The sequence below is a fragment of the Copidosoma floridanum genome, unplaced genomic scaffold (assembly GCF_036245765.1).
Source record: "Copidosoma floridanum isolate Cflo_tuat_1 unplaced genomic scaffold, Cflo_Japanese_pri ptg000018l, whole genome shotgun sequence".
NCBI classification, from domain to species: domain Eukaryota; kingdom Metazoa; phylum Arthropoda; class Insecta; order Hymenoptera; family Encyrtidae; genus Copidosoma; species Copidosoma floridanum.
This window is the reverse complement of record NW_028321895.1, coordinates 2,293,775-2,305,541: the sequence shown is the minus strand read 5'-3', so window position 1 is coordinate 2,305,541 and position 11,767 is coordinate 2,293,775. Positions and strand designations below refer to the sequence as shown.

The 11,767-nt window shown below is 42.8% G+C and overlaps 2 protein-coding genes across 2 annotated transcripts; both read left to right on the top strand.

Moving 5' to 3' along the window:
* The first annotated feature begins 783 nt into the window (after positions 1-783).
* LOC149374597 (kynurenine formamidase-like) lies at positions 784-4,437 on the top strand. Its single transcript, XM_089592498.1, has 8 exons — positions 784-829; positions 913-1,003; positions 1,075-1,176; positions 1,268-1,402; positions 1,672-1,750; positions 2,180-2,365; positions 4,060-4,210; positions 4,297-4,437. The coding sequence occupies exons 1-8, from the start codon at positions 812-814 to the stop codon at positions 4,435-4,437; spliced, it is 903 nt and encodes a 300-aa protein (XP_089448624.1). The 5' UTR covers positions 784-811.
* A 1,467-nt stretch (positions 4,438-5,904) lies between these two features.
* LOC149374596 (uncharacterized) lies at positions 5,905-11,151 on the top strand. The gene has a single exon (XM_089592483.1). The coding sequence runs from the start codon at positions 5,905-5,907 to the stop codon at positions 11,149-11,151; it is 5,247 nt and encodes a 1,748-aa protein (XP_089448609.1).
* The last annotated feature ends 616 nt before the right edge of the window (positions 11,152-11,767 follow it).

Below are 11,767 nucleotides of genomic sequence, written 5' to 3'. Positions count from 1 at the left end.
AATGCTTGAAAAATGCGCCAAAAGCAACCAAGATGGTTCTCGCTTGGCCTACACATCTGATTAGTTGCCGGCTATTCATTAGATGAAAGCTTGAACAACCATGTATAAAACCATTTCTAGCATATCACGTGGAATTCATCGTAGAATTTAACGACTTCTTAATTCTGTGCTTCTGATATCAACACATATTTTGGAGTTAAAGTTTCTAGAAATAAACACAAGCTTTTCATAAACAAATGCAGTGGCTATCGGCTTACAACGTACACACTCTTGTCTAGGAGTTCATACTTCATTGCCATTAGGACTCTAACGTCAAACCCTAATAAATTACAGAAATAATATCGTTGGGATAATCTTAACTGGAAAATATGTCTCACTTCCATGTATCGAACAAAAACTCCAAAAAATGCATGGACGGTAGCAGAAGATGCAGTAGAAACTGTAAATAACCAGGTTCTCTCTCTCTCTCTTTTTCTCTAGGAATATGACAAAACTCCGGCTACCCTGCAGAATTAACGCCATCTCTGATCGACCAAGTATACAATCAATGTGCGATGCTGCCATTTGGGGTCACCGCCGGGAAAGAATCACATTCCCTTGGGTGTACAAACGTACACGCCAGGGAGAAAGAACGCAGCCACGGAGCAAAAAGCGTCCCTGTAGTTGCTCAGTTACGTGTGCGTGGTAAGATAATACGGAGCTTAAATAAACTGTTGGCTTTGTTCTCTACAAAACCAGAGATAAGAACTTTTTTTTTTTTTTTTTTTTTTCTATTCTTTTTTGAAAGGAACCTAGAAGCAACTAAATAAAAATGCAGTCCCTCACACCAGTAAGTGCATCAGGCCTATAAGGTTACTTTTTTTTTGTTTATTAGCAGGTCGAAAGATTGTAAAAATGATCGATTTTTTGCAGGACCACGAGTTCAATTACATGCCAAGCAATTGGAGCAAGAGGTACGGTCCGATAGAGTTGCAAGCTCGGTTCCTCAAATTTTGTGAAAACGGTAAGCTGTAGCTCTGTTTTTAAAAAAAAAAGTATTTCAATTTAACGCGCGTGGGTTCTTTGACTTTGTAGTTACGAGGAAAACTCGCTCGTCAATAGCGCACGAGCTGAACGTACCATATGGATCATCTGAGCGTGCCAAGTACGATATATACGGAACCGATCTTCCGGATGGTAAAAAAAAGTTTTTGTGATTCAGTGTTCAAGTGATCGTAGATTTTATGATTTTTCGGTGGTTATAGGTAATATATTTGAACGCTTTTAGATGCACCGATTTTTATATTCATTCACGGCGGCTATTGGATGGAGTTCAGCAAGGACTTGTCAGGTTTTGCAGTCCCAAATTTCGTGGCCCATGGGATTAAAGTTGTTGTAGCTGGTTATGACTTGTGTCCAAACAGTAAGCCGATATTTTTTTATTTCCTTTTTCGTATTATTTGTGATGTGATGTAAGAATTTTAAATATATAAGAGACAACAAGTGGTAATATTAATAAAAAGTTTATTTGCTTTTCATAAAAAGTAAACAGTAAGCGTTTCAATCGATTTTTAAATCGTCGAAACTTATCTATAAAATGAGTTTGAATCATTTTAAACAATAAATTGAAAAAAGTTAAATCATACATTCTTAACTACTACATCTATTAACAAACTATCTTTTCGATTTCAGTAAGATTAACCGATATTGTGCAGCAAATAAAATTACTGGTTGAAAAAATCATAATTTTGGCTCAGTCTTTAAAATCTAAGTAAGTATAGTAAAATATATACAATTTATTTACATCAAAATAATTACATTAATCTCTGTACAAAAGGAATTGATTTTTTTTTCCAACGATTTACATATTTACATGATGACTTACAGAACCTGACGTTCAACTTTTTTTTATTGTCAAAACTTTTGACTAAAAGACAATTGTGTAATCAGTAGTTGTAAAAGAGTTTTTCCTTCTCCACAGAAAGAATCTCAATCAAAGGCCAATAAGTTAATCTTAAACAGCTGCCTTGTAAAACATTGACCGCAAAAAAAGATAGACAATGATAAAAGATTTATCGATTATCAAATTTTTTTTTTCATACAGCCATTCTGTCGATATTTAGCTCAGCACAAGTGGCGAGCTTCAAGGCACAGATGTCTGTAAAGGTAAATAATCTTAAAAATTTCGTGCTCCGTACAGATGTATCTGGCTTGGAGGTCATAGTGCTGGTGCCCATCTCGCAGCAAGTTTGCTGCACGACCACAAATGGCGAGCTTCAAAGCACAGTTGTCTAGAGCTGCTTAAGGGTCTTGTACTCATTGGCGGAATTTACGATTTGAAACCGGTGCTTTCTTTAAGTGTGAACGAGGCCGTTAAGCTCACTCCGTAAGTTTATTGCTGCTGCTTTTTCTTTAAATTTTTTTTTTGCATTTCTTCACAATATACAGTTATTCATGACAAGATTCTTTAAAACTTTATCAGAAGTTCTTTTTTTTCACACTTTCTTCGCTTTTTACCAGTTACTTTCATTGCAAACGTTGGAAATATTTTACTCATTTATTATTATAATAATAATCAACTGATTTAAAAAATGACGTCCACGTTATAATGGAGCTAAAACTAGTCTCACGTCAAAGTAGCTTTACCAGGGACAAATATCCACCCAATGCCCCCCCTCCATTTCTTCTAGAAAATCATTAATACGTATCGTTTTGTCTATAACTTTTTTTCTTCCGGGTTACTGCGACAGTCCATACTGGCTTTATCGTTGGAGCCACCTACTCACTACCTCTGTGTAGGGGTATATTGCTGCCCCCATTATCCAGTCACCTAATTGATAACATATTTATCATACCATAGGCATAGTTAGAGCCTTTAGTAAAAAATGTTCCTCTCAACCTGTTTTCATCGGAGAAAGTTCATACCAGGCAGATTTTTCCGTGAAATATTCCTTTGGTGTCATTAATTATTTGGGGAGGTATGGGACACCTACGAGAGCGTCTTCCTTAGGCAAGCCCGGGGCAAAATCACTGACCGCACCGACGTAGTTATGGGAGAACAACTATTTTCTGACTTCAACGAATTTCTCACCCTCCTTAAGGTACTTTTCGCTCCGTACGACACGCAGAACCAAATAAGAGGCAAACTGGCTGCACTGCGCAAAAACGAACGCGAAAAAATGTTAGATTACATCAACCGCACGCGCGACATCCGTAACTCATTAGTAGACAGGAAAGCTCTCGACACAAATAGGGAACTTTCTAGCGAAGAAGCCTTAGAAATTGACCGTGATGTAATCGAAGCATTTTAAGACGGGATCCCGTTTTCATTACGGCAAAGATTTCCCCCCGAGAATAACATCAGCCTAGGCAAGATGTTCGACAACACACTAATAGCAGAACGCGAAATGCTGAAAGATGAAGCCGAACACCCGCATAACAGTAATAGCCAGCCCCGCAACGAATACCCGTACGGACCGCCACGCAACGATCAGACAAACTCAACATTACCGAACGATCAAACCATCCCCAAACCGAGGTCCGTTGACCTGCCACTATGATGTGGCCGTGTAATAAGATTGGCTACATAAGGCGTGACTGTAGGAAGCTCAAGTGGGACACAGAGAACGGGAACGTGCTGAGAAACATACCCCTTGTCCTACGTACAAATAACTTGTTAGAAAAAAATGAGTCAAATGAAAATAATTTTTCATGTGTTTGCTGGGGGCCCTATTAATGCTATTTATTCCTAGTGTAGTTACTTTGGCATAAGGCTAATTATAGCTTCATCAGGCAGTATATTCTTAAAAATTTTATTCCAAACATCATCAAAAGTTTAATAAATGTTGGATTTAATTAGATACGTTATACAACATGCATGTTTTTATGACTACTGAGAGAGAAATTTCATTCGACAATTCATCACTTCTCTTAAATTTGAATATTTTGATAATCTAGTCGAATAAATAATTAAAATAAGTAAAAAAAATGTATACTAACTTATATACTATATAACTTACATATTAACTATACTCGAAAATCACTTAAGCATTGATTACAATTAATGAATTATATTTTTAGAGAAGAAATCAGTTTGTATACTTTCGCTCCAATCGATGAATCGAAAAAATTAGAAAACAACTCAGAGTGTATAAGCAATTTAAAAGTTATCCTAGCTGTAGGGGAATGCGATTCCCCTATCTTTGTCGAGGAATCCAAACGATATGCACGAGTGAGTAACGTTTTTTTTTGTTTTCCATCTTTTAAACGTCAATTACATGAATGAGTGAAAAAAGCATATTTTTTTATTATTTACAGAGACTAATACAATTTGTAGATAATGTCGAATTTTTACTGCTAAGGAACAATATCGACCACTTTGACATAGTAGAAAATCTTACAACGAATGACTTTTTATTATCGAAAATCCTTATACACAACGTAAAAAACATTAAATGAGTAACATAAATCATAAGAAACTAAGGGAATTTATTAAATTTTTGTGCCAGAGTCAGCATTTGTATTGTTCACTTATAAGTGAATATTTGTAGGGGACTTACTGCTCGGTGCACGAACTGTATTACATTATACTAGAGACTGGCTGGTAAACGTGGAAGGGGCTCGCGCACACAAGTAAGGTAGTGTAAACTGCTCCGTCTGAGCTTGTGTTGGTGTGCTCGTCCCCCGCCCCTATTAATTCCCAATCTTCGGGGCTCTCTGGCGATCGCTCCGCTGAGTTCGCGCCGGGTTAAGAGTCGGCTTTCGTGGGCCCTCGAGGAAGGTCGGAAAGCTCCCCCGTGGCAGCCAGGCTCTCGTAGTTCAGTTGAAAAGTCGGCCATCGAACACAGAACGAACAAAACTAGATCTTTCCACGCAGACAGCAGTTTGTCAACAGTTTCCGTTCCCCACTGGATCAAGGAAGCTTGTTAATCAAACTCGTCACCGAGCAGTGAATTCTCTCTCCCACTAGAGTGACTTCAGTAAGATCTTTCAATTGTCCTCTTTGTTTGAGGTAGTATTTTGTTATTTGTTATTAAAAGCTTAGACTCCTCGGACAACGCTTTCAATCGTTGTTTCGTGGCAGCTAGCTGTTTATTAATCTTATTCGCATACGCGTCTCAAATTTTCTCGAAACGTTCTCTTGGTTATTGTATGTTATATTTAGACTAATAAACAATTTTGGTTAGTTTAAATATTGTCGTTGATATTTAGTTTCAATCTCCTTTGCAAAAAACAAAGGGAAATTTATAATTTTCGAAAGAGAAACATTTCCTGATGTGAGTAGAAGATCCTCAAAGGATAAACAAAAAAACTGGTGATTTCGATTCGTGACTTAGAAAGTTAGAGCCACGAGAAAAAGCCAGAGCAACTTTTCAAAGTTTTTTCATGGTAGCAGAGCGTGGTTTCTCATCATCAGAAACAGTTTTCCTTTTGAAAAATATTTTCAAGAGTGAAATCAAGTGAATTCATGATTTCAAACACAACATCAGCCGCCCGGTGATACGAGAGTGAGGAAGAGGGAACGATCGAGTGTGGAAGGGAGTGTTGACAATAACAACGGTGGTCTCTTCAGTTATCGCCTCAGTTATCGCCGCTTCTTCCTTGTGCGGTTCTTCGAAGGGCAGAGAGGCTTCAATCCCTACCACCTACGTGTTGTCATCACCCGTTCGACTCAACTTGTATACATGCAGGCCAGTTCTTCGGCGTTCGCACGAGGTAGAGGAGTACGGGGACAAAGGTGTGACGGGGACGGTAAGTCGTCTTCTCCTTCTCGCACAACGTAGATACGATATAGTAACATTGGTCGTCTCTCTTCTACTCCCGTAAAGCCGGTTGTAAGCGTAGCGCTCTCGCTGTTTTGTTTACTTCGTTGGCTCATCAACGGTACTTTCTTACTGTATTTAGCTGTCGTCTACTACTTTCATTATGAACGACTTGTTGAAAGCGCAACTGAAGTTATATGGATTTCTATCCAACTTTTACGTAAACACGGTCAGCAAAACTCCAGTAGAAAATCGGAATGCTACGTATTATAAGGCTCGTCTTGATTTGCTCAAGTCGTATTGGACAAAATTCGAATCGAATAACGAAAAGCTGATGACGATAGAAGACGAAAACCCAAATATTCCTTACTTTGAAGAGGAAATTTATATAACGGGAGAGACTGAATACATCAGCGCATTAAGTCGTATTCGCGATTTAATTTACCAACTCGAGCCGCCCGCGACGGCCACCGGTCCGAACCCTATCGTTCAAAATTTTACGGCCGCTGCGCCTAATCTTATGCTTCCTGCTATTTCGCTTCCAACTTTCTCTGGAAATCAAGCTGAGTGGGAGAGTTTTAAGCAGCGTTTTTGCTCCCTTATTAAAGATAAGGCCAGTATATCTCGCATAGAGAAGTTACAACACTTACTTACCGCAGTACAGGGTCCGGCCGCACAACGATTAAAGGGACTTGACGTGACCGAGACCAACTTCGACGTCGCGTGGGGAAAGCTCTTACGCCGGTACGATAATCCGCGTATCCGTCTCTCTTCCACGCTAGAGAATTTAATGAAACTCCCGGAGGTTAAATCTCGTAATATACAGGATCTTAACGAGATCATAGACCGAACCGAGGAAGCTGTTCGCGCGTTGCGTGATTTGAATTGTCCTATCGATCACTATGACAATTGGATAGTGCATTGCATAGTCCGCAAGCTAGACGTTAACACACGCGAGGCTTGGGAGATATCCCAGGGAGCCACCGAAGGGTTTTCGACTTATGATTCAATTTTAAAATTTTTAGAAAAACGGATTCAAACCTTAGAGCAGGCTTATTCTTCAAACGACAATCAGGGGTCGCAGAATAAGCGGGGTTCGTCGTCTCGTTCTTCTAATCGTGTCACGGCTCATAACACGCAAACGGTTGATTCATCGAGTTCAAAAGCTACGCCGTCGTGTGACCTTTGTCAAGGTAATCATTGGTTGAATCGTTGCCGTCAATTCAACGCAAAAACCCCAGCACAGAGATGTGAATTATGTAAAAGCTTGAAGCTCTGTTTGAATTGTTTGAGGAAGGGGCATTTTTCAAGTAAATGTTCTTCGCCTAACCGCTGTTTTACGTGCCATGCCGCGCACCATTCAAAATTGCACATCGATGGCAGCTCATCGAATAAATCGTCAAGCAACCGCGAAAATAAACCCGGAGATAATAGTCCGAACAATCCCGGTCTTGATGTTAATTTAGACGGTGAAGGTTCTCAGGTAGCTTCGCATAGTGTTTCTGTCGGTGCTTCAGTCTTATTAGCGACTGCTCGCATAAAAATTTCTAATTCATTTGGAAAATCGCTAACGGTTCGTGCTTTGATTGATCCTTGTGCAGAGAGATGTTTCATCACGCGACGTACCGTGCAGCATTTAAGTTTAGATACTGAAAAAACCTCACTTTCAGTGATTGGCGTGGGAACTGAGGCACCTGCCAGATGCAACACGGTTGCGCAGGGTATTTTGCAATCTAGTTCAGATCAGAATTTCGCGATGGGATTTTCCGCTCTAGTCCTGAATGAGCTTACGGGTTGTTTACCTAAGGAGAAAGTTCCTCAAGGGCATTGGCCTCATATTAATGGTCTGACTTTAGCCGATCCCCAATTCGCAGTGCCCGCGAGAGTAGATTGTATTTTAGGAGCCGACGTATATTCCACTTTGATTCTGGATGGCATAAAAAGGGGTCCGATCGGGTCACCACTAGCTCAACAGTCTGTCTTCGGCTGGTTATTGACTGGACCCGTATCGCCTTTGCCTGCGAAAGATACGTCCAAGTTGGTTCGCTCATTTCATGTGGTTGCGGAACCATCGCTTTCACAGCAGCTTGCGACGTTTTGGGAGATTGAAGAGGTGCCTCGCAAGGTTCCTTTAACTCCAGACGAGGACTTTTGCGAGATGCATTTTTCGAGCACGCATTTTCGCGATGAGAACGGGCGTTTTGTGGTCCGTTTGCCATTTGCCAAGCGCCCTAATTTGGTTGGTTCCCGCGACCTAGCTGCAGCCTGTTTGCGTCATTCTGAGCGACGATTGCAGAAGAATCCTCAACTCGCTGCTCGTTATCAAGCATTTATGCTCGAGTACATCGAGTTAGGGCACATGGAGTTAGTTCCTCCTCAGCAAGTTCCGAACCCTTCGTATTACCTGCCCCATCATGCAGTTGTTAAGCCAGACAATCTTGAAAAATTACGTGTCGTTTTCAACGCTTCTCAGAAGGCTAAAAATGGTCTTTCCTTGAATGATGTACTCCTGCCTGGACCGAAATTGCAGGCTAATATTTTAATCGTATTAACACTTTGGCGACGGTTCAAGCTTGTGTTTACAGCAGACGTGATCAAGATGTTTCGACAGATAGGGATTCATCCAGCTGATTCCGATTGGCAAAGAGTTCTGTGGAGGCAGGATGAATCGCAACCAATTCAAAATTATCGGTGTGTCACGGTGACCTACGGCACTGCTTCAGCCCCATATCTCTCGCTTCGGGTCATGAAGCAGCTTTCGCTCGATGGTGCCCATGAATATCCTGAGGCAACTGTCATCCTTCAACAGATGCTGTATGTTGATGACATTTTCGCCGGCGCAGACTCTGTGGACGATGCTCTTCGTAAGCGAGATCAGCTGGTGGCGTTACTCGGAACGGCTGGTATGGCACTCAGCAAGTGGGCGGCTAACGAGAATCAATTATTGTCAGGCTTACAATCCACTGCTTACAAGACGGAGGTAACGGTAAAAAGCACCGAGGTAATCTCAACTTTGGGTCTTAAATGGTTGCCAGGCGAGGATACCTTTACTTTTTCAGTTCACACTGCATCTCAAGCTCTACAAGTCACTAAGCGTTCGATTTTATCTGAAATAGCCAGATTATTTGACCCACTTGGCTGGCTGGCACCTATAATTATTGTAGCTAAAGTTTTAATGCAAGACTTATGGCTTGATAACCTCGATTGGGACACGCCAGTGCCGGAATCTTTACAGGATAGGTGGCTGCAGTTCAGGGCTGAGCTTCCAAATATCTCAATCATTCGGATTCCAAGGTGGCTTAACACAACTGAGAAGGAAGAGTGGCATCTCCATGGGTTTGCTGACACATCGCAGAGAGCATACGCAGCTGCTCTTTACTCTGTCGTACCAGGTCGTCAGCCTATGCTTCTGTTGGCGAAGACTAAGGTCGCACCAACGAAGGTTCAGTCACTGCCGAGGTTGGAGCTCTGCGCTGCTACACTGCTGGCACGACTTATCAATCATCTGCTTGAATCGCCGCTAAAACCGCCAGTTAACATCCACGCCTGGTCGGACTCTAGGGTTGTCTTGGAATGGCTAAAGAGTCATCCATCAAAGTGGCAGACCTTCGTGGCCAACCGGACTAGCGAAATAAAAACTCGGTTGCCAACTGCGACTTGGAGGCACGTGAGGTCCGCCGATAATGCAGCAGACTGCGCGACTAGAGGCCTCACACCATCCGTACTCGCCGATTATCAGTTGTGGTGGCATGGACCAGCTTGGCTGCCACTGCCAGAGTCTGCTTGGCCGACTTCAGGCCCCTTTAAACCTCAGATAGATGAAGAGGTTCACGTTCTTGCAGCCACGGAAGTGAAAATCGACGATGACAGAACAACTTCTGGATGTAACTGCTTACCATCCCTTCAGCAGTTCTCAAATTTTAGCAAGATAATTCGTATTTTAGCTTACTGCTGTGCTTGGCGTTTTAAAGCCACTGCAAAAACCCAAGACTCAAATCGAATCTTGTCTCAAAGGGACTGGGCCATGGCTCGTATCTACTGTTTCAGAGCCATTCAACTCCAACATTTCAAAGAAGAGCACGCTCAGTTACTCTCGGGGAAGCCGCTCTCCAAGCGAAGCCTGCTCGCACGTCTCAGCCCGTTTGTATGCAGTCAAGGTCTCATTCGGGTTGGAGGACGTTTACACCTCTCAGCACTTCCTTACAACGAGAAGCACCCTGTGATTCTACCTGGTGCGTGTATCTTCGTGAAACGCCTAGTAGAAGAGACCCATGAATTGACACTCCACGGCGGCACCCAACTCATGCTGTCGCACTTGTACCGATCCCTGTGGATAACAAGAGGATCTGCTGTGGCCACAGGAGTTTATCGACGCTGCGTACGATGTGCTCGTTTCAACGTTCCACGCCTGACCCAGCAGATGGGACCGTTGCCGATTACACGCACAACGCCTTCTCGTGCCTTCACGGTTACTGGGTTGGACTATACCGGTCCGTTTCCTGTGCTGTTCTCAAGAGACAGAGGAGCAAAAACGACGAAGGGCTACATCGCTATATTTATTTGTCTTGTTACTCGAGCAGTACATATTGAAGTGGTGTCTGACCTTTCCACCGATTGTTTCATTGCAGCTTTTACTCGTTTCACAGCTCGTCGAGGTGTGTGCCACACCATTTATTCAGACAACGCCACCACGTTCACGAAAGCAGCGAAGGAGCTAAAAGCTCTGTTCAACTCGGCGTCGCCTTTCTTCGACTGCATTGCCTCTACACTGGCTAGTCGTGGCACCGAGTGGTCCTTTATCCCTCCACGAGCTCCTCACTTTGGTGGTCTGTGGGAGGCTGCCGTTCGGAGCTTTAAACATCATTTCCGTAGAGTGATTGGAGAGCTCAAGCTCACCTTCGAAGAGCTTACTACATTGGCCACTAAGATCGAGGCCTGCCTGAATTCTAGGCCACTTTGTCCACTCAGCACCGATGCCAACGAAGCAGTTGCACTGACGCCGTCGCACTTCCTGATGGGCACCTCATTGCTCGCCCATCCCGAGCCCTACGATGATACCAAACAACCAGCATCCTTCAACAGTCGCTGGAGGTTGCTCAGCCTTCTGCGGGATTCATTCTGGGCCCGCTGGAGGAAAGAAGTGCTTCATCATCTACAACGTCGCAACAAATGGCTAAACCCAAGGCCTAATTTGCGGCAAGGTGACGTAGTACTGCTGACTGATGAACTCTCTTCCCCGACCCAGTGGCGACTTGGTCTGGTGACTGAGACCCATCCAGGTGATGACGGACTTGTACGGGTTGTCACGGTGAAAACTGCGAATTCGTCATTCAAGCGCCCCATCGTGAAGTTGATTAAACTCCCTACCGAGCCGGAATTGGAGCAGCTCTATCAGCAACTAAAAGTCTAGTTGCCTAAAATGAACCGCTGTAAAATTTTGTTAAAGAAAATCCAAGAGTTCGGTAGCTTCGATAGGGTAGCTAAAAGTAAATTTTTTTTATTCATTCTAATTAATGTTAATTTAGTTTTGAAAATTTATGATTCAATTTATTTTCTTTGAAACCAAGTGCCTGTTATTCAATTATACAGAATTTTAATATTGTTGTAAAACTACCTAAGAAGCGTTGGTAGTCTAGGGACAGTTTCTATTAGCTTATTAGGCTTTCCTATTCTTTGGTAGTGTATAATTGTTCTGTTGACGCAAGTGCGTCAAAGTGGGCGGAATGTTCACTTATAAGTGAATATTTGTAGGGGACTTACTGCTCGGTGCACGAACTGTATTACATTATACTAGAGACTGGCTGGTAAACGTGGAAGGGGCTCGCGCACACAAGTAAGGTAGTGTAAACTGCTCCGTCTGAGCTTGTGTTGGTGTGCTCGTCCCCCGCCCCTATTAATTCCCAATCTTCGGGGCTCTCTGGCGATCGCTCCGCTGAGTTCGCGCCGGGTTAAGAGTCGGCTTTCGTGGGCCCTCGAGGAAGGTCGGAAAGCTCCCCCGTGGCAGCCAGGCTCTCGTAGTTCAGTTG

Bases quoted from the DNA above. Each gene is read 5' to 3' on its own strand.
- LOC149374596 (XM_089592483.1), top strand. From the start codon at position 5,905: ATGAACGACTTGTTGAAAGCGCAACTGAAGTTATATGGATTTCTATCC.
- LOC149374597 (XM_089592498.1), top strand. The intron at 1,004-1,074 runs GTAAGCTGTAGC...TTGACTTTGTAG, and splicing joins CCTCAAATTTTGTGAAAACG to TTACGAGGAAAACTCGCTCG. The intron at 1,751-2,179 runs GTAAGTATAGTA...TGCTCCGTACAG, and splicing joins GCTCAGTCTTTAAAATCTAA to ATGTATCTGGCTTGGAGGTC.